Source organism: Nothoprocta perdicaria, unplaced genomic scaffold, assembly GCF_003342845.1.
Source record: "Nothoprocta perdicaria isolate Ctin4 unplaced genomic scaffold, notPer1 scaffold_143, whole genome shotgun sequence".
Lineage (NCBI taxonomy): Eukaryota > Metazoa > Chordata > Aves > Tinamiformes > Tinamidae > Nothoprocta > Nothoprocta perdicaria.
In genome coordinates, this window is record NW_020454572.1 from 1,705,939 (window position 1) to 1,727,599 (window position 21,661).

Below are 21,661 nucleotides of genomic sequence, written 5' to 3' on the forward strand. Positions count from 1 at the left end.
TTTGAGAGCCAAAGGATAATGCCAAATGATTCTTGCCTTTTGTCCTCCACTTAATCCAAATGTAGTGCTTTCTTCCTGTTTTCTTGGTCATTTTAGAAGTTCTTGGCTGGCTTCTATAGTATCTGACTCTAGAGCGTGTTTCACCCATACCCTCCTAAGCAAAGCAGCCTGTTTGGTGACAGCTGTGCTGTCTGACAAACATGAATCATAAAGAAAAACAACCCCTGAGTGCCCGGACCAAACCAGCAGGGCTAGCTCAGCCTGCAACCCAGTTGCCGTGCCCATGGTTGGAGGAGAAGGACAGGCCGAGGCACACAACCTGAGACTGCCTTTCAAACCCAGCTCTTCTGTGATTTGGGTGCTGCCTGTCTYTATGAGCAACCTGAGTTTCTCCACACACACGGGTACTATTCACAGAACATATTTAGGGAAAAGCCAAATTCTCCATCACAGTGAAGCTCAGGTGGGAAATCTGTCCGTCTTCCCCCACTCGCCCAGTTGCTTGCACTCTCAAGCATTTGGTTGATCCCTAGGAAGAAACAAATGGCATGATAGGAATGTGGGTTAGAGCCATATGAACCCCATGGATTTCTGAAATTGCTGAAGTTTAAGTAATTTACCCATAATTTGTTCTGCTTTTGTGCCCCCTTACTAGGGAAGAACCAGTGTTCTCCACCAGTGACCAAGAAGATGGAGARGAAAACCAGACCCCTACTGCTTCCMAAAAAATAAGGTAGTATGAATTTTTTTTCATATATTGCCATTCTCTATGTTCTACAGCTGACGAAACCAGCATAGCCAAGTGATTCCAAGTTGAATGGTGCATCACGATGGGGCTGGTAAAGATCCCATCGATCACGAGTGTTCACAGTCCCCGTTTGTGGCACGGTAAACTCTGTGGYTAGTGCCTGTGGTCTCCTACAAGAGTCCAGGTTATGTCTCTTGCTCACCAAATCAGTATGGTGACCGTGCGGTTAGAGAAGCAGCTCTCATGTCCTCGCATCACAGCGCGGGGAGCTCGTGGTGTGGCGCGTGTTTGCTGCTCCTCTTTGGAAGTGTGTGCTGAGCTGGACCCGTGTTTGCACGAGCACATGGTCAGATTATGCTCCAGCTTCACCTCRGCGTGTGCCCTGATGGTTTTCAGGCTGCAGAGAGGATTGGAAACAAACATTGTGCCTGAAGGCTTTCAACCAGAACGCTGGCGACTGTGTGCTTTGTGCCACAGGTTTGCTTTGAGACTGAATGCACCTCTGTGCAGACGAGAGCCCGAAGCAGAGCTTAGCCGATTAGCAGTTAAGAAAAGCTAGGAGTTTCAAGAGAATTTTTAATTCCATGACTTTTACACTGTCTCGTGACTTATCTGTCCTTGCGAAGGAGAGGTTTACAGTCTTTGCAACCTTCCATTTCTGGACCATTGACTTTTCTTTTCCTCCTAGACTGACTGACAGTCGTCTTCAAGTCAGTGACCTGGAGAAGTTGTGTGCAGTCCTAAAGGAATGTAGCAGCATCTCAGAGCTGGAGTGAGTCCTTCATTACTCTTATGGTCTACATCTGCAGCTTGTTGGGGTATTGTGAAAATGCCATTTTGCTGTAATTTTTCCTCAGTTCTTGATCCCACACTATGTGCCAGGATCTTCTGCACCAAAGGGTTTGCCTCTGCTTGGGCAACTTAGGAGGAATCATTTGGTTTGCCTAGAGGCCAGCAAACCTAGCACTGATGGAAAGATGTCCATCACACTGGTGACATGCACACCTAGCACCTAGCTCTGGAGGGCAGAACAAGCAGCAGGACAGCCACGCAGTCTGGAGCTGACGTAGGCACGTAGACGACTTGAGTCCTTGGGCACGAATTTCATCCGTCTGACTGATTCCTTCCTTCTCCAGGACTAATRCCTGGCCTTTCTGTGGGGCCTGTCCAGGCTGATTTAGTTTTCAGCCATGTTCTGCTAGGTGCTGGTAACTGCCTGCAGCGGCATTCTCAGTCCAGAGGGATTGCTACACGAGGAAAGGAGGAGTCCTGAGCTCCTTTTCTTTTCTTTTCTTTTATTTAAAAGTTAAATGCCTTCCTTTAAATCCTAGCCTATCAAACACTGCTCTGGGGGACAAGGGCCTCTGGCAGCTGTTTCAGATCATCCCGAGTCTGAAAATGTTACGTTCACTCAAGTAAGTAGCTCCTGTTTCAAGTAAGTAGCTCCCGTTACTCTTTGCTTAGAGATAGGTTTTTGTAGGAGTATTTGTGGTAGAAACACCATTGAGGTTTGAAAAGGGCTGTTCAGGATCAAGTGCAGCATCGGATACATACATTATATTCTGAGTTTTGTCGAGGGTGGTGCTGTCTGGTCTTACCCAATCTCTGGTCTAAGACAGACTGATTTCCCTTGAAACTCTGCTGAGATCAGTGCTGTGCACTCAGCACCCTGAAGGAGCAGACCTTCACCTCCCAAAATTGGACATCTTTGGAAGATAAATGCTGGAGAGCTCCAGCTTCAACAGTGACATCTGAATTCTGCCCTGGATAGGGCTTATATTTTGCAGTATTTTGTCTGTCAGTCCCATCACAAATGCACTGTACAAGAGGCTAGGTTAGGGTTGTAGCATCTTTATGGAACTAGATACTTCTCACTTCGGTGTCATGAAACACACTGCTGCTGTTCCACCATGCAAAGCACCAGTTGTCCCACTAGAGACTGTGACAGACCTAATAGACCTGAGACTGATCCTTATTACTACGGGTTTTGTGCTGCCATGAGCACCTGGACAGCCAAGGACATGTTCTTACCTTGCGTCAGGGTAGGGCAGGAGGAACCCTCAAAGCGATGGCTGTGTTTAGCACACACGGGAGTGAGCTGCATGGGCAGAACCRTGGTTGGAAACAGGAATAGCAAGGTGACAGAGAAACAGCCTCTGAGGATTTCTATTTTAATCTGGTGACTGCGCAGACTGCTGCTAGTTTTGCTTTCAGTGGCTGATTTCACCTCTCCTTTCTCTAGGCTGGATGGCAATGAGATCTCCCTGAACTCAGTATTTTTCTTAGCTCAGTCCTTGTCTGCACTGGAACAGATTAAAACTATGAACCTCAGGTATGGCCGGGAGTTTTGTTTTTCTGTGTTTCTGTAAGACCAAAGGACTTGGTTTTCAGGGAATGATCCATGAATGTTTGTCCTCAAACTCCGTGCTAATCATGTTCTCTGATTGTTGCAGCTTAGGACACACACAGGAGGTTCACATAACCTTTTGGGAAAGAATCAGGTAAAATCACACTGACTGCGCTGTCTAAGCCTATCAAGCTCCTCATGGCCAGATCTTATGCAGATGGTGAGGTGCAAGTCCCTGAGAGGTCCCAGTCAGACAGGTGTTTGGCTCTCAGCTCCAGACAGGGTGGGGAAGCAGGGGTTAGCAGGATGGTGCATTTTGGGGTGACTGAGAGCAGTTTGAGGCTATGGTGCAGACTGTAGTGTCCCGGTGCTCGCTGCCGCTGTTCTCATGGATTCAGAGCTCTCTGGACTCTGGGTGAGAGGCACTAAGACCCTTTCGGTTCTGGGGACAACAGGAGCCGGATTCAGGCAGGTGGAGAAGGGAGGCAGACTGGAGCAAGAGGCAAGACCTTKCCAGGCTGCAGGATAGAGAGTCTGCTACACGGGGGCAATAGCAGCACAGCTGACAGGGTGAAAAACATTCTTTCCTCAGGGCCAGGACTGTCAGCAGATCCAGAAGACATTTCCTGCTGCATCCCAAGCCTGTAGCAAACAGCCAGTGCTTTTGGTATGGCAACCCTGGTTCCCTTTTGTCACTCAGGAGTGGGAGGAGAGAGGGCTGYGGGGTCTGTGTCTTTAGCATAGCAYGTGGGACCCAACATGTCCCTCCAGCTCTGGCTCCTCCAAGAGCTGCTCTGTGCTCTGTGTATCTTCAGAGGCAGGTTCAGCTCTCTTGGAAAGCAGACATTCCTTTGCTCTGTGTGTAACCCATCGTCACTGATGGGGCAAGCACAGAAATGGGGAGCGGTGGTGACACATATTCCACACCCATGGATAAGGTCTATCTTTAGCATATATGCTTTTTCCATTCCATTCCCTGCTAAAACTGGTCTGGGAGGCCAATTCCCAAATTAACAGTTGGTTGCAAGAAGCTCTTGGCTGGTATAATTTGACAAAGCCTTCCAGGGCAGCTGCCATCATTCCCATTCCAACCATTCCTGTTGTGTGGCCGCTGGAGAGACAGCACTGGGTGAATGAAACACCCTCCTGGGACAGGCTTGGGACACCCACTGCTATGAGTATATATATTGAAATAAAATTGCGCTTTCTGCTTGGCAAAGCTCTCGGACATTGTCCTGCTTTCCTGGGGTGAGGGGACACTGTGCCACCTCTAACTAATGAGATRGAGGCCTGGCTGCTGGAGACTCATCCCCTGGAGACCTGCCAGGCTTTGTCACCCAGGGAGCTTTTCCCAGTTTCCTTCTTGGCGAAGGGCAGAGGGGGCAGCATGCCCAGCCTTGCTCCAGGAAAGCTAGAGGGTAATGAGCAGGGGAGGATGCTCTCCAGGGCCTAGAGGCGATTGAAGTTCTGGTGATGTGGCTCCAGGGAGGCAGCACCCAAGCAGGGCAGTGTTCTGGAGTGGGAGGGAGTGTTGCTCCACCACGGTACGGGCAGGCACTCAGCTCCTGCGTGCTCTGTGTGCTTCAGGCTCAGGGACTGCGCGATGGGTCCCGAGGACGTGGCCAGGCTCTGCCAGACCCTGTCTGCCTGCACCCAGCTGACAGAAATTGAGTAAGTGCTGTGCATGCGGCAACCACGTCTGTCTGTCTGCRCCCTCCCAGCCCACGGATGCAGAGAGGGCAGTCGGATCAGCAGGAGATAGGAACCAGCATCACTCTGCRGCCTCAGTTGACCTGCACCTAGAGCTGAGGAGCAGGTGCAAGGAGGAGGCCAGGCTGTGTGTAACTCTGCAAAAAGTGGGCATGCGGGTTCTGTTTTCCCCAGGGAGAGTCCAAGCAAGGCAGGGAAGTGTTTTCTCCCAGGAGGGCTGCTTTCTCAGACTGCTGGCTGAGACTGCAATCAGGGCAGGCTTTGCGCAGTACAGGGGACCTCCAAGTTGACCCACCAAGACCAAGAAATGCCCTAAAACTTCACCTAGATGTTTAGATAAATCCACACTTTGCACTGTCCTTGCTGTTTCAGACAGATTTTGGCCTTTTCTATCATATCTGTGTAAAAACAGCCCAGAAAATATCTTCTCCTAGTCTTCCTCAGTCCCATGGTAAAGCACCAGCTGGCTTGGAGCGTAGCCACAGGGAGAGCACCTTGCCCACCAACTCTCAAAGAGTTGGTCACCCTGCAAACAAGAGCCTGGTGCCAAGAAAATTAAAAGAATATTGCTTGGAATAAAAATTGAATAACAACAAGCAGCAGGACAGCAGTATTACAAGGAAGAAATGCAGCGGTAACATAATTTTATAAACCTACACTAACACAAAAGTAAAACTTAACACTGCAATTTTAATTGGTTGTAAAGAAGCACAAGAACTAGTCTCTTTTGTCAGAAAGACTAGATCTGGCTCAACTCTCAGCACACTCCTGGACGTGGCCTTATTTCAGCATTTGCCCATGACTTACCCGTGCACGTGCCTGTAGAGGTATTACAGAAATACTTAGAGGTTGTCCAAGCATTTCTTGGAACTTGTTTTCCTCCATGTTTTGCAGTCTGTCTGGAAATTCTTTGAATGAACAGYGCATTGAGAGGTTACTGACCCTCCTGCCTCACCTCCATCGTCTGCTGCTACTGAGGTAGTGTTYGGGAACCCTTCGTTGGCCACTGCCATGAGGCAGCAACGTTGTCAGCTCAATGTCAAGTGCTATAGTGTGTCAGCTATTTAGGTGTGGAGTTGGGCATCGCCCCAGGGGCRCAGTTAGGTTGCCCCCATCGGGGCAAAAGAACACAGAAGGGCTTAGTTGTCTCCTGCAAGGGGTGAGCGTGGAGGAGCTGCCATCTTGGGAGACTGGATTCACTTACTTGGCAGGGTTCTTTGCAGTGCAATGTCTCTCACGGCCTGCCCTTTACCACCCCAAGAGGAGGTGCTCAGGGAAAGCCCTTGGCCTGGGCTCTCTTGTTAGTCCAGGGAGATGAAGAGGTGCTTGCAGAGGATGATCAACAGCTGAGCCAAAGCTTCAGCAGAGCTCTGAGACTCCCTGGGGATATCTTGTTGTCTTTGGTGATACAGAAGGAATCCTGCTCCAGACCTCAGCTCCTCACTCAGTGATTTTGAATTAAACGGGATGGATGCAGGCTTTTGCATCTCAAGRGAAAGCAATGGGAGAATTAGACCCTAGGTATAGTAACCACTCTTTCTGTGAGCTCATTTCATTTTTTCTTTCCACTCCTTTCCAGTATTAGGAACAATAATTTTTCTCCACATTGTGTCATCTTACTGGCCAACTCCATCAATCTCTGTGAGCGGATCAGAAAGGTAGAAGTGAGGTGAGACATTCAGACTGTTTGTAGCCCAACAGCTCAGCTCTGAAGAGAAAATAAAGCTTGTCTCCTTTGAAGAATGTGGCTGAAGGACTGTCTTTGTGTTTGCTGCAGGGCAAGTAAAAATGCCTTCTTGCATTTTGGAACAAGCATGGAAAGCAAAAAGACATCCTGCAGGTAATGGCATGCAACAAGTGCAAGTTCATTTATTTTACCTAGGTTTGTGCCAGTGGACCAACCTTGTGGTTGGATGAAGACACGTGAGTTGCTAATCAAAGAGCTAGGGCTAGTAACCTAGGGTCTGGGGTTTAATTCAGCCGCCTCAGGGCAAATCTTAGTACTGTTTAAGATGCTGTGGGATAGCACAGGGCCATAGCTTGAGTGGCTTTGGGCCTGGTCGTCACGAATGGCATCAGATTCCACTTCACAGGCAACTGAATTGAGCTCTCTCTGTCACATTTTCCCTGCGTTCCTCCAATTCTGGGTGATCAACCTCAGGTGAACATCTGTGTGATGGATACGTGTCACACATCTGCAACCTCCAGGGGAGTGGTGGTTGCTTACTCTCCCTGTGAAGAAGGCTGTAACTTGTCCCTAGTTAGACGCCCAGGCAATAAAAGACCTGTACCACCGGGTTGATCACTGCTAGCTTCATGGAGAAGGTGTGGGAAACATAACAGACTGGCAAAACTACATTCATCTCGGCAGAGGGATCACATGTTCAACTTTAAAAACCCCAGTGTCGCAGAGACTGGTGTAAAAAAACATCTGCTGTCTGTGTTCATGCTGAGCGTGGCTGCTGGACATACTTGAACACTCTTGTTGTCTCTTACACAGACTGATTGACTGTGCCATCGGTCAAGAGCAGATTGAGGAGCTCTGCAGCRTCCTGGAGCAGCACGGGTGGCTGGCAGAAGTAGAGTAAGTGCTTTCCTGTGCCCCTGAACAGGAGTCACCGAGGGACAGCTGAGTCCATTGCCCTGGCTTGCTCAGACTATTGGTGTACGCCAGTGTCTCAAAATATCTGGAAATGGAAGAAAATCAGCAATCTCACAGCTCCTCTACACGTTCTTTGAGAGGAATTGGGCTTATATGGGGCAGCATCCTTGGGTTTTCATTCAGTGGTAGCTGATCCTTGGGTTTTGATGTATTCGTGCTGTGGCTTCACCTGAGAGTTGCCTCTCTCGAGCTGGTGTTTGTAGGGTAGCAGCTTCTGTTAGACAGAACTGGGATTTAAGCCCAGAAAATTTATCTTTTTTTCTCAGAAGTAGCTTTTAACAGGAGCATTAATGMTTAAAAGGCTGAGTTTGTTTTACAATTCATTCTTCTGTCTTTCAGTCTTTCCAGGAATCAGCTGGGAGATGAAGGCCTGAGGTGTCTCTTGGACCACTTGCATCAGGCACCCATTACCTGTTCCCTCAAGTAAGCAAGTGGTCTGTGAACATGAGCTTTTGGGGAATTTCTTGAGCCTTTTTTAGAGCAGGATGATTCTCCAAGAGCAGAGATTCTCCAGGGAGCCAGTGGCCATGCTAACATGCTCCTGAGTGGAGGAGCATGACAGGAGTTGATCCATGCGCCCGAGTTCATCGCCTCAGTTCATTGCCCCTTTAAATAACTCAAGACACAGGGACCTTGTGAGCTCAGCCGTGCCTGCTCTGGCCTCACTTTTCCCCTCTCTGATGGGCAGAGTGTCTGCAGGCTGCCTCTACAGTGCCACCCAAGCGAGCTGGAAGTTGGCTTTGTCACCCAAGGTTTTCTGGAAATGTCTTGGAGGGATTTGGTAGGTTTGGCTTTGACGGGAGGGGACCTGCACCCACAAACTGCTTTTGAATTTAGCTTCTGTGGCTAACGAGCTTGGAAACAACCCACTTAACATCTTAAGGACTTTCCTGCTTTCTTCTTGGCAGTCTCAGCTGTAACAGGATTTCTCAGGATGGAGTTCTGGATCTCATAAATACCTTTTCCACATCTGGAAATACTACTGAAGTTCTAGTCAGGTACATGCTTCTTGCCACTAATTCTTGACTCTGTGTATTTTCCTTTTGGTTATCCTATAGTTTGCCATCTTCAGGCAATAACAACAAGGACTATAACTAACTTCTTGTATGTTTGTGTGGGCAAAATTTTGATTTATATCCATTTCTACTGGCCAAATATAGCTGGGTTGGGTAACTAGATCACTGTTGTGTTGCTTTGTGCCTTTTGATGTACCCTGAAATTCTGACCACTGGGAAAATAGTGGCTTTCACACTCACATGTCTCTCCTGTGCAGTTTGTGCTCCAAAGCAACTTTAATCATCAAGCTGACAAGAGGAAATGACCCAAGAAAAGTTTTGAGGTAACAGTACACACTTTTATTGTGTGATTTCTTCGACAAAGGTGGTATTTTCCTAGGGAGAAGGGAGAGAAAACCTCTTTTCACCTCCTAGCTCCTGGCAGTGATGTTTTGCAGTAATTTATGGCATATTTTTGTTGATTCACCTATGGGAAGAGCTTTTTCACATCACCAGAAATCCCACATCCCCTTATCTCACAGCTTCCATGCTGACTGTTCTTCACCTCTGCAGTGTGCTGAAGATGTCACGCTGCCTTGTCTGCCTTCATCAGTCTTACTCAACTGCTGTCACCTTGGTTATATCTGCACTGGTTACACCTGAATGCTCCTGAGTGAGACCCTACCATACCTTGCCCAACTTCACTCCATGGTTTAGTTCCCGTAGGGAAGAAAACAAAGTGTTTGCATCCAAAAAAACCCTGGGGGTGCTCTGGACAGACCCCTTCTCTGGAAGATCAGATGACCAGGACCTTTGAGTGTATCATGGTGGGTACCTGCTTGGTGTCACCGTGGCACTTGGTGTCACCCTGTGGGGTCACTTACAGGTGCTACGAAAAGCCGTAGCACTGCCGTAGGAAACCCACTATGGAGGCTTGCGTGAGAACATCTCAGCAGATTCTTTTAAAACATCCACAGAATCTCCTCTGGAAGCCCTGCAAAGCGTTCAAGGTTTCGGCGTCATCTTTTTGTTTTGCTTAGTTTCCGTGAGGAAAGGCCGTGACTGCTGGGTCAGACAGCTTGCCTGTTTGTAAAAAACTCAGACCGTCCTCTTTTGCATCCTTTCAGGCTCACGGAGTGCAACTTTCAGCCAGAGCACTTGCAGAAGCTGTGCTCAGTCCTGGGAAAGTGCTCCAGCCTGACAGAATACGTGTGAGTTATCGATCGATTAAAAGCCCGTTTGGACCCCKTTGGCCTGGCCTGTTCGCAAGCCGTTCTTTACCTTGACCTTTCCTTCTAGATCCTCCAAGAACAATGTGACAGTCCAAACTGCAGAGACTCTTTTGCGTTCCCTGAAGAAAACTCTGGGTCCTCTGAAAATCAGGTACAGTGTCACTGTGATGTTCTACCTAGCCACCTGAGGCTGGTTTGATCATTTAAAATCTCCTTTCTTCAAAAGCATCAGAGAGCTGTGATTCTTTCCAAGATAGAGGCAAGAATCTCATTGCTCTGAGACATTCCCATGGGTTGTTGGTGTTTGGCTTTATCTCCTTGATTCGTTACTGAGCTCATGTTCCCAACACCTCAGAGCACTTTGCTGCTCCATAGAAAGCTGCAGCTCTAGTCTGCGCYGTCTTGCTGGAGCTTTACCTGCTTTATAAAGAAGCCTGAGATTAAAGCAGAGCTGCCTGCATTCTTCTCCGCAGCATAGAAGAGCCCTGGGTAAGTGAAGAAAGTGTCAGGAGTCTTCTAGAGCTGGCTATCCAGGCCCRTGGGGACATCACCGAAATCACGTAAGTACTGCCTCGAGTTCTGACATACTTTTTTAGCCTTTTTTAAGGAAACGAGATTGAAGCCGATGCTCTTACTTGCTTCCACTGTTCGCTCTCCTCGTTCTCCAAAACATTTGCAAGCCACTAGCCAGCCTGAGCTGCGTTTGACCCTTTAGTCATTCTGAGAAGGTTTGTCGTCACGTATTGGGAGGGAGCCCCTGCTCCTGGTCTCACTCAGGAGAAAGGTGCCCAGTTGAGCCTGTGTTAGTCATGGAGCATTCGTACAGGAGAGCAATGACAAGCTTCTGACCATGCTTGTGCCACACTAACCAAGAGAAAACAAGTCACAAGGCCGTATGGTGCAGGTTTTGTGAGGCTGGCTGACACTGCGCTGGCTCAGATGAAGTTAGAGGCAGGTTTTTGACTTGGGTTAAACCTTGCAAGCCTCTTCTGAAGTGATTAGTATTCATGCACCAACATTGTCCTGTCCCATGCAGTCCTCCTCGTTATTCTTCTGGAAAATTGCGTTTTCTTCCTCCATGCGGAATATACAAACCATCAATGTTCTCCCTGCCTTCCAGGATTTCTAAAGATAAAACCCTCTTCCAATTATGTGTGGGCTTCCCACCCTGCCTGGAGAAGGTGCAGTCCGTCGTTAGCAGGTGAGAAGTCGCTATTCCTTATAAATTGCTGCTTGTTCTGCAAYTCACCATGAGATGGAGAAAATGTTAGCAGGGTCTGGAGCTCAGGGCTYCGTGGGTTCATTTCCAGAGCACCTCTGTACCACGTGAGCTGAGGGATTATTCATGTTACTTGTGCATGGGTCCTGCAGGCCAAGCTCTCTTCCAGGTCCATGCTGTGGGGGAAACAACGTGCTTGTTCCTAAAGGTGTGCATGGGAAGGCTGGGGCAGCTGCAGATGCCRCTGGACGGTTGTGTGTGTTTGCATCCCCCAGACTCCATCTGCGCGAGCTGCACGTCGGGCRCGCTTCTTTCTATCAAAGGCTTCGTGAAAAATGTGCCCAGCTGCAGGAACTGAGGTGAGCTGCCAGGCAGCACGGGCTCTCGCGGGGAGACGCGAGCAGCTTGTCCTCTTGTGTCCAGGGCGGCAGGGGAGAGGACTAGTCCTTGCCCTCTGGACTCCCCTTCTCCTTTTGCTTAGAGGGTTTGGGTGGAAAATCCAAGTGGCCTGTGCGCTCAGAGGCTCTCTGGGTCATCCTGCGAATGTGTCTAARTTGCTTCTCTGCCCGGATAACCTGGGCTCTCTTACCATGTCTGGGAGCTTCCATTGGACACCTCGGGTGTCCTGGGACCTTTCCTAAGTGTTCCAGCACCTCAGTGCTTTGGCTGTGGGCTGTGTGCAGGTGTTTTGTCATTAGTGGGTAGAGCTCAGACCTGTTGTTCTGCTCTTACAGATGGTCTCACGTCAAGCTCCAGGGTGAYGAGGCAGAGATGCTAGTCAATGTTCTGCTACCTCTTCCAGAGTTGAAGAAGTTTGCGTATGTCCTCGTGCCTCATTTTGTTTTCTGCTGCTGCCTGTGCACAGCTGTGGTCTCCCCTCTGTGCTTTACAGTTTGCTAAACRCTATCCCTTGCCCTGATCCTCTCTGAAAAGCTCTTGGTCTGAAAGGTGGCCATGAGCCCTATGATTTCTGTTGAGCCCATCTGTGAGGACCTCCTTGTTTGATCCTTGCTGTTTTGCAGACTGACCAATAGCAGTATTATGCCAATGGGAATTGATGACTTGATCACCGGCTTGCAGAGCTGCCAGGCTTTGGAAGAGCTTAAGTAAGTGCCTTGTCCAAGGATCTCTAGATGCATGGACAGATGGAAGTGTCTCCTGATGCCTGCAGGGCTTCAGATACAGAAGAAAAGACACTGCCTTTTTAATGGCAAAGAGGGATGGGTGGGAAAGATGGAGGTCAGTGGTCAGTGTCCAGTGGAGGAATCAAACGCTTTGGGAGCTGCCATTCGTATGGATCCCGTCTGAGCTGGGAGGCAGTGATTTTCATTTTAGTGCCAGAGGGTGCTCTGGTGGCCGTGGCTCAAAGCCTTCCTCCACACTCAGCACTTACCTACTCTTGCACCCTGCTCTGACCCTTGAGTAGTTAGTTCTYCCTGTGTCTCTCTGTCTTTCAGCCTAGGCCACATGAGCCTCAGCGATGCTGCCGTTGCTAAGCTGGTGCTGGGCCTTGGTGAAATGCCCTCTCTGAAAAGGCTGCTGTGAGTATGTGACTGCAGGCCACCCAGGGCCTGGGCATTCCGAGGAACATGAGCTTAATGTCCCTTCTTTTCTGGGGCCCTCGCGTCTAGCTTGAACCATAACAGCACTGGTGACGCCGCCTGCTCCAGCCTCGCAGATGCCTTGAGGAAAATGCACTGCTTGGAGGAAATAAAGTAAGTTCCTTGTTTTGTGTGGAGTCCTGTCAGGAGAGTGTTGAGAACCAGTGCCGACGTTTGGGGAGATCCAGATGTTCCTGTGAACAGCGTTACTACAAAAACGGGGACGCTGCAAAACGCTCTTTTACGAGCTACTTTGGGTTAGAGGAAACCAAAGCAGGGCGTTCAGAAGGGGCAAGTTGGTGCAAACCCAACCACCAAAGGATCCCTGGAGTCTGCTGGGTCCAGAACAAGGCAGGAAGTCCCCTTCTCTCCTGGGATAACCTCAGATCCAGCACTGGAAACTGGAAACTGTGTTCTGGAAAGCTCTGAATCCAGAACCAACCCTAGCCTAGCTCTGTGGCCTTTTTTTTTTTTTTTTTCCCCCTTTTTTTTCCCTTTCTCTCTATCCACATCCCTTCCCTTCTCCACCCTGGGCCATGGTGGTATGGATCATAACAGCTGTGTCTGGCTTGGGATTCTGGCTGAAGGAATTTCCCATCACTTCATAAGATCCTGCTGTGATTTTGATGGCTATCTGTGGGGTTTTTTTAAAGCTTCATTGACAGTTATTAGTTTTCATGGGACAATTAAGAGAAGCAGCTCTACGATCCTGCTCAGAGGAGAACTTTGTGTCACGCAGCACATGGGAGATGTTTAATACGATGTCATACTCTGTCTGACACTTAGCATCTCCCTTCACCATGCAGCTCTCATTTTTTTTCCTCCTCTCTTTAAAGTTTAAGCCACAACAGGATTGGAGATCCAGGCCTGATAAATATAGCTGCTGTCCTGCTGGGAATGCCAAACCTGAAAAGAATCAAGTGAGTCACTTTGTTTTGCTTGGCTTGAGTGTGGTTAGAGCCCCAGTTGGTGGGAAAGCCTGTGTGGGAAGCTCTGTGTTGCCTTCATTTGCTCAGTGCTCCGACTCCTTCCAGCACTTCCATTCTCATCAAAGTCCTCATAAAAAGACTACAAAGCAAATGGAAGGTCTTTCCCACCCCAGATACAGCTGGGCCCAGGAGCAACTTTTCATGCTGGTGTAGCAAACTTTCCAAGAGCGAAGGTTACGCTCACTTGCTCCGGAGGCAACGGTGGCCACTTGCCTGCTTTCGCCAGCCTTTGTGAGCCAAGACACCCCTAGCTCAGTTGCGTCTTTCTTGSTTATTTTTAGCCTCTCTGGAAACAGCCCTAGTCCTGTTGGAGGAGAAAAGCTCATGGACGCTCTTGCCTGTTGCAGGCGCATCGAGGAGCTGCTGTAAGTGCCTCATTCCCACTGCCCCTTCCAGAACCTGGCTGAAAATAAAGGCATAGAAACCAAGCCTGATCTGGCCCCAGTAAAGCCAGAGTGGGTATATCTGTGAGGTTRGGGGTTATATGTTCCTGGCAGTTTCTCGGAGATTCCCCCGAAGTGTCCAGACTCCAYGGGTGGGGAGGAGCTGAAACCCCAGGGCTGTGCAGTGCCCGTGTGCCTCCTGCTCTGCTGCTGCCCAGCACTAAATCCTCTCGTGTTTCACAGGGCAGCAATCTCTCCTCTCAAAGGTGGCCTGGCTTGGCTCGTCTGTGGAATGAGCCAGATTGACCGCAAAAGGCAGCACATTTTCACAATAAATAAATGGAGTCAGTTATATGGTTTTCTGTCTGTCCTTGCTACCACCRCGGTGATGTCCAGGAGCATCAGAAGCCACAGGACAAGCACAGCGTATTTTACTTTACTATTTAGCTTCTGATACAGGATTACAAAAYGTCCTTGTTATCACTGCCCATCCCCAGTGCCTTGGGATTGAGGACGTTTTGTCTTCCTGCAATAGTCCCAYGCACATGTGGGTGAGGAGCACGGGTCTCAGATATGTGTTGTCCACATGCAGGTGAGCAATGGGGCCCCGGAGTTTGCTACCAGTCACACTTTGCTTTCTGCTCCTTCTAGGCTATCTAGGAATGGTTTTGGTGACAGGACAGCAGTGAAACTTGCCCTCTGTCTGCCCCACATGAGTGACCTGAAGATCCTGCAGTAAGTGTCAGCTTCTGCTCCAGGAAAGGAGGATACCCTGGGAATTTCTGGAATGGCTGAAAGAAAACGCTGAAAAAAGAAACAGGTGTAGACTGAAGTGGTTCATGGGTCAGAGATTATTTTATGTGGCTCAGGATTGAGAAACCCTCCTCAGGTAGTCTTATCCTGAGCATCTGTGTGGCTCCTTATTATCTTGGGCAGTTGCCTGAGCTGTATTCCCCCCTGAGAAYTCAGCAGTACTGTCCTTGTGTGGGAGTCTTTCCAAGGCTGTAACCCCTAGGATAGTCTCATACTGTGTCACAGTAGCAAAGCAAGAGATCTGCAAGTTAAGAGAGCTTGGCCCAASTAGTCTTCAGGATGTTTTCCAAGCTAGGTCTAAAGTGTCTTCCAAAGATAGCTAAGAAAAGCAATCCTGGTGCTGGGAAACTTCAGTCCTTGCAGRTTGGTTCTTGTATTGAGGTCCTCTTCACTCTTTGGTTCCTTGGGTTGTTCCCCACTGTCATGAGGAACATGCCACCCAGGGTCTTTTCCAGGCCCCTTCATTTAGAGTGAACCACAAAGACCCCAGATTATTTCCAGCACCAAGTGCTGATTCAAGAGATGCGACAGTTTTCTTCTTAGCAAGTTAAATATGAACTTTTATTATAGCTTTTTTTTCCTGAAATAACCCTTGAATCCTTGTGTTTCTCTTGTCAGCTTGCAGAGCAATAACATTGGGCCTAGCGGAGGCACAGAGCTGGCCAGAGCCCTGGTGGGATGTCAGCGGCTGGAAGAGATAAGGTAAGGCTAAAGTGGGAATGTAGCTGAGACAGATGCCATGGCTCATGTTTGAGAACGGAGCAGCACCTGATAGTAAGGACTGGAAGGCAGTTACTGCTGCCCACTGAGCCTTGGAGAGCCTTGTCTTCCTCTCACTGTCCCTTTGGACAAGTTTACTTCCATTCCTCTTCAGYCACACCAGTCATTCACTCTGATACAGCTTCTGGTGCCCAGTTTCAGACGCAGCACAGGAGAGGTTGCAGACTGGTCCAGCTCAGGCGTGGACGGACGTAACTCCGGGGCAGCATCTCCAGGCCTTTCCACTGCTGCAAGGACTTGTGCTTGCTTGTTAGGGCAGGGCTGTCGTTCCCGTGYCACTGAGCAGGAAACTAACCCTGAGTTGCCGTGTCCTAACCTGGCCTGTCCCTGCTGTCGCTAGGAGTCCTCACCTAGCCCGGCTCCTAGTTATTGGCAGGTTAACTCACCTAGTTATGCTTTGCCTACGGATTTTCTATGACTGTAGCTGCTCTTTCTGCGGTCAGTGAAAGCTTTTCTGTTATTCTTGCAGCTTATCAGAAAATTGCCTYGGGGAAGGAGGTATCCAGGCCCTGTCCAAGGGTCTGCCGTGCTTTAAAAACCTCCGAAAGATTGAGTAAGTACCAGGGCGTTGGATGCTACCGCGGCACTGCGCGGCTGGCCCCGTTGGCAGCACTGTGAGAACAGGACTCCTCTTGCTCCCTGATTGTTGATATTGAATCCAAGCTACTAAAAACGTCATTCTTATTGTTATTATTATCATCTCCCCCTTGTTTCAGCATGAAGTTCTGTGGCATCACTGAGGTTGCTTCTAAATCGCTTTCTCATGGCTTCACACAGTGCCCTTCCATGGAGGAGATAACGTGAGTGTGGGCATGCAGGGGGACTTCTCCCAACACACCCTAGTATCTGCTGGTACTGTCACGCTTTTGACCCTGCTAAGTATCTAGTCATATTTCCTGCTACGTATGCTTTAGTGGTAAATTTATGAGTAATTTACTGATTGACTGGGAAATACTTCCTGGTCTAACTAGGAGCTTCTTGGACACTGAGTCTGCAGAGCTGAACAGAACACGGAGGAAAACGCTCGTCTTTGGGCTCTATCCATTATCCTTCATGTTTTAACATCTCCTTCAGGAGGAGGGTCAGACTCCTCGTCCGTGTTCTCTGTTGTCCAAATTTTGGCTCCATTTTTTGAGATGGGTGCAGCTAGTTCTTATGTGGCTCCATTTCTTCTTCTGCTAAGTTCTCATGAATGGCGCGAATCAAATGATACCACCAGATCTTCCTCTCCCTCCCTTTGAAGGTGTCTGTGTGGTGATCACAGCTATCTTAGGACCTGGGGCGTTAGGTCAAAGCAGGATTTTATTGCCAGTCCTAGCAGAGGTGAGGTCTGATGCTAATGCCACATAATCCGGGTGGGGACAGCAGTCTTGCAACATTCCTGGGGAGTCAGAAATGGAGTAAGGGGAGGAGTAAAGCCATGTTTGGTGCATAGGAACATTGCTGCGTCTTGCAGCGTGACASGAGGACCAGTTAACCGAGCGCTGTAGTGAAGCGTGGCTGGGGCCATGCTAGGGTTTTGATTTCCAGCGGAGCAGAAAATGGCCAGGCTGTGCAGCACGTGGCAAGGAAAGGATCTGCAATGTGTTCTCATGGGCTAACACACCGGAGAGCAAAACCYCCACCCTTTCAAGTGCACTGTGATCTATCATTTAGAAGAGCTTAGAGACCAAGGGAGGCTTTAAGAGCAGGTCTGAGGACCACCTTATCTGCCACAACAGTCTAACATGACCAGCCCAAAGATGAGCATCCTGCAATAAAGCTGTGTGCTCACCTCTCACCTCCACCTTTGGCATCTCATTCCTGGGGTCTATAAGACTCCTGAGATAACCGTGGTCCCTGGGTTGTGTGACAAGACAGCCTGGTGTCGTCTGATATGCAAAGATGTGGTGAAACTGGGGAAACTCCTCAGTTAAGCCTGTAACGCAGGGGAAGGCAATGAGCTCTTAGTCTGGTCTAATTGGTGCTCGGTCGTATCCCAGCAGTGCTGTTGTTCCCCAGACGTTCATCCTGTTCACCTGCTGTTGGGCTTGGCCTGGACTCACTCGTTGGGGTTTCTTGTCCTTCTCAGATTGTCTTGGAACACCCTTGGTGACAGAGGAGCCCAAGAGTTGGCCAGTGCCCTCCCAAGGATGGAAAAGCTGAAGATGTTAGAGTGAGTATGACCCTGACAGCAACCCCAGGGACAGGTTGTCTGTGTCTTTGAGCCTTCAGCCGCCACCTTTCCAGGAAGGGGATGAATGCCAAGAACAGGACAGGCTTCTGCGGTCTGAGTTCTTGCTTCACCTGCTGTGTACACAGTGGCCAGCCACCCTCCTAGTGCGACACTCAGTGCAGACAGGCACTCAAGTAGCACTTCTTGGGCATGAGTCATATCACCTAATCAGCTCGGGTGAGCTGCTTCCTGCACGCTCTCGTTTCTCACTGATGGCAAGGACGGTCTCGATGAGTAGCTTGCTCAGAGAGTTGTCTTTTTGTGACTCCTCTCCCCAGAATGGAGCGAGCAGCCTGTGGGGCCTGGGCCATGGGAGCTCAGGTGGCCGCTCCTGTGCTGTAGTGCAACCAGTAGCCGTGGTTGATGTCACCAGGTCGTGCACTGGCTCAGTGGCATCACAGCCCAGCCCTATCCCATGGGAGACTCTGYCATCTCCTGCCCAAGGAGCTGGAGCTTTCCTCCTTTTGGCCCTTTGAAACACAAGATACGTGTTCTTCACTAAAGGAAAACGTTAGTTTGTGGTTCAGAGGATCAAAAATCGGTTCTTATTTGTCTCTAYGCAGTGGAGTTTCTGCAGATACAAGCACAAATGTGGTGTATGTGGAGCTGTTCCTAGTGCTCCTAGTGTTTTTGGGCCCCAAGATGGACTTTCTGTCTCTTTGTTTTTTAAAACAGTCTGGAGAAGAATCTGATTGGAGCCTGTGGGGCCACAAAGCTAGCGGAGGAGCTTGCCAAGTGCCCAGAAATTCAATTCATAAGGTGAGCAGGTGCCACGGAGCTTTGCGGATGGCTATTGGCTCAGCCCGGGGATGCTGAGCTGTGACGAGCCCTGACATGGACCGGTCCACCTCCCCAGAAAGCCACACGAGGAAGGGAGGGAAAAGACCTGCTGGCTTTAAATGAGACAAAAACAAAGGCCACTTCCTTAATGTCCCCCTGTCGGGAAATTTGTGGTATTTTCCCTTTACTATTTTATTTTATTTTTATTTTATTTTATTTTATTTTATTTTATTTTATTTTATTTTATTTTATTTTATTTTATTTTATTTTATTTTATTTTATTTTATTTTATTTTATTTTATTTTATTTTATTTTATTTTATTTTATTTTATTTTTTCCTATTACATCTGGTTTCACTTTCCACATTTTCCTGCCCCATCCCACCCTCTCTCCTGGGATCCAAATCTTGCAGATACTTGGGACACTCCTAGTTTTTCCCACCCTGTGTCACCGCTTCGACAAACCCTGAGTACCAAACTSCAGTCCAAACCCTCTCCTGCAAGAGGGACCTGCCCATCCTTCACTCACTGGAAAAGTCACTATTCCGAGAGCATCTTTGATAACATTTGGGTGGCTTTGGGGTAGTGGTGGTGCATGTAGGGTGGTGCACGAAGSGTGGTGCATGTAACATAGATTGCTTAGAATCATAGAATCACAGAATCCTTAAGGTTGGAAGGGACCTTCAGAGGTCATCCAGTCCAACCCCCCTGCACACACAGGGTCACCTAGAGCACATGGCACAGGCTGCGTCCAAGCGGGTTTGGAAGATCTCCAAAGAAGGAGACTCCACAGCCTCTCTGGGCAGCCTGTTCCAGGGCTTTGGCACCCTCACTGTCAAGAAGTGTTTCCTTAAATTCCTGTGGAACTTTGGGTGCTTCAGTTTGTGGCCRTTTCCTCTAGTCCTGTCGCTGGCCACCACTGCAAAGAGGCCGCCCCCTCCTCCTCACTGCCTCCCTTGAGGTATTTACACACACTGCTCAGGTCCCCCCTCAGCCTYCTCTTCTCCAGGCTGAACAGGCCCAGCTCCCTCAGCCTTTGCTCAYAGGGCASATGTTCCAGGCCCTTCATCATCCTCGTAGCCCTGCGCTGGACTCTCTCCAGCAGCTCCACATCCCYGTTGTCCTGGGGAGCSCAGAACTGGACACAGTCTCCAGATGTGGCCTYACCAGGGCTGTGTAKAGGGKGACRATCACCTCCCYGGACCTGCTGGAGAYGCTCTTCTTAATGCACCCCAGGATCCCGTTGGCCTTCTTGGCCACCAGGSCACTGCTGCCTCATGGTCAACTTGTYATCCACCRCGACGCCCAGGTCCCTCTCTGCTTACAGGGTTCATCTCTCCTCTCCAGACAGACACTGTCTTCACCAAGCCAAGTTCTTGCCTTCCCACACACTCTCCTACAATAATGTCTCTGCTCTCCTTGCAGGCTGTGGAACAACCCGGTGCCTAAGGGCCTCGCTGAGAATTTGACACTCCAAGACTCAAGACTCTGTTTCTCCTTCTGCTAGTCAAGAAGAGCCTTTGAGACACTAGGGACTGCTCTCTGTCTTCCGTTGCCCTCAAAAATTTGCTCTAAATGGGATCGAGAAGAGCCCAGGAAGCCAAGATCCATATAGATAAAACCAGTAAGAAKGACGTCTTCCTACCCTGCGCTTAACCAAGTGTCAAGATTTCCGTGTGTTATTTGTTGTGAGTTTTTACGCTATCCAGAAGAGCAAAAAGTATTGTAAGGATTTGCTGCTGGCCAATCAATGTTGTTGGCATACCAACTTTCCAGGAGGATGAGGTGCATCTGCTTGGGCTCTCGGAAAGCCACCGGGACTTTCCATTCTCTTTGGTGCAGATCAGAACACCTACGGCCAGCTGCAGTAAGAGGATGGGCATCTCCCAGGAGAGGATGTAAGACCTGACACTATTGGAAAGGCTCTCGCACAGCCCTTTTGAATGGTGTGAAATACCTCTGAGTTTTAGGGAAAAATAAGAAGTCTTGTGATGTATATAGCTATGATATATATATATTTGTTTGCTCGACAGCAGTCTCCTTTTCCCACAGAAATGCCTTTCCTAGTGAAAATGTGAAGACTCTTGAAATTTCAAATCAAGGTCCAGTGATGACCAGGAGWTGTACATTGATAATGAGGAAATGGATTTCAGTGGGAAAACTTAAAAGCACTGACCTTGCAAAATAATTTGTAACAAAATGGAGTATTTGGTGTGAGGGGACATTTTAATATGTGTTTTTCTAGAAATGTTGGGGTTTGGGGATGTTCAGCTGCACTGATCTCTTTGTGGAGAAGCAGGTGGCAAGTTGCTTCAGAACGCTGCTGTGGTGTCTACACATGGGATCCTCGGAGCCTCTGCGCCCCAGAGCCTGCGCATCTCCGTGCACTGGGGTGCTGGGCACRTGGGAAGCGGAGGGAGAAGATCCCAAGCACTGATTTTGCTGCACAGCAGATGAGAGAGAGCAGGACTGCCCCTTGGCTGCGTGGAACAACAGCTCGGGTGGCGGGAACGGAGCTCTGCCGTTCACGTTATTTATTAAGTTGTTGTTAAACTATATGTGCTTTTTGTCACGTGTTCGTGCAGGAAGTTAAATACTTCCTGCCTTGCGGGGTGTTTTATTTATGGCTTTTTGTTTACAGCAGCACTTGCCTGGGGAGGGTGTTGGTCTAATCCAGGCAGCCTTTTGGAGTGACCCGGGAATTGTGCCCGAGGGAAGCCTCCGAGCAGAGCAGGTGGAGAGCTGGGGACGGGTATTTCTGTAGGTGCCACTCTCTTTATTTGAGGATAATGTTAGGCTCTGTGAAACGTTCATCTTGCTGCATAGTGGTAGGATGTGCTCTGCAGGCAAGACTTTACTCTGAAAGGAGGATTTAAAAGCAACAGCAAAGAAAAAAAAGGTGAAAATSCTTATTAGGCCATAATTCAAATGCCTGAGATATAAACACTGGAATATAAGTATAAGCTTTACTCAATGTGGCTGTTATTCTGTGTTTTCAGACTTAACTTGCTAATGCAGATCTTCCCAGTGTCCAGCAAAGGAATGGGGTGCTATCCACCTCATCTTATCGCTTGTACCGAGCACAAACACGCCCGTATCTTTGTATTTTCATTCACTGAGGTGTCAGGGTAATTTATTTTCTTGCACTGGTTTGAAACACGCCACCCTGCCTATTGTTTTTCCTTTTT

At 48.9% G+C, this 21,661-nt stretch overlaps 1 protein-coding gene across 1 annotated transcript in view; it reads left to right on the forward strand.

Moving 5' to 3' along the window:
* NLRC5 (NLR family CARD domain containing 5) overlaps positions 1–20,003 on the forward strand; it is a 37,625-nt gene extending 17,622 nt beyond the window's left edge. Inside the window, exons 16-47 of the mRNA XM_026034399.1 lie at positions 656–733; positions 1,437–1,520; positions 2,080–2,163; positions 2,991–3,080; positions 3,202–3,249; positions 3,688–3,762; positions 4,683–4,766; positions 5,700–5,783; positions 6,385–6,474; positions 6,583–6,645; positions 7,306–7,389; positions 7,807–7,890; positions 8,376–8,465; positions 8,741–8,806; positions 9,590–9,673; positions 9,762–9,845; positions 10,168–10,254; positions 10,815–10,895; positions 11,189–11,272; positions 11,648–11,731; positions 11,936–12,019; positions 12,371–12,454; positions 12,545–12,628; positions 13,351–13,434; positions 13,785–13,868; positions 14,538–14,621; positions 15,318–15,401; positions 15,949–16,032; positions 16,196–16,279; positions 17,551–17,634; positions 18,370–18,453; positions 19,899–20,003. Coding sequence (XP_025890184.1) covers positions 656–733; positions 1,437–1,520; positions 2,080–2,163; positions 2,991–3,080; positions 3,202–3,249; positions 3,688–3,762; positions 4,683–4,766; positions 5,700–5,783; positions 6,385–6,474; positions 6,583–6,645; positions 7,306–7,389; positions 7,807–7,890; positions 8,376–8,465; positions 8,741–8,806; positions 9,590–9,673; positions 9,762–9,845; positions 10,168–10,254; positions 10,815–10,895; positions 11,189–11,272; positions 11,648–11,731; positions 11,936–12,019; positions 12,371–12,454; positions 12,545–12,628; positions 13,351–13,434; positions 13,785–13,868; positions 14,538–14,621; positions 15,318–15,401; positions 15,949–16,032; positions 16,196–16,279; positions 17,551–17,634; positions 18,370–18,453; positions 19,899–19,980 — 2,614 coding nt within the window. The 3' untranslated portion in view covers positions 19,981–20,003. The remainder of the gene's footprint in view (positions 1–655; positions 734–1,436; positions 1,521–2,079; positions 2,164–2,990; positions 3,081–3,201; positions 3,250–3,687; positions 3,763–4,682; positions 4,767–5,699; positions 5,784–6,384; positions 6,475–6,582; positions 6,646–7,305; positions 7,390–7,806; positions 7,891–8,375; positions 8,466–8,740; positions 8,807–9,589; positions 9,674–9,761; positions 9,846–10,167; positions 10,255–10,814; positions 10,896–11,188; positions 11,273–11,647; positions 11,732–11,935; positions 12,020–12,370; positions 12,455–12,544; positions 12,629–13,350; positions 13,435–13,784; positions 13,869–14,537; positions 14,622–15,317; positions 15,402–15,948; positions 16,033–16,195; positions 16,280–17,550; positions 17,635–18,369; positions 18,454–19,898) is intronic.
* Positions 20,004–21,661: the final 1,658 nt, after the last annotated feature.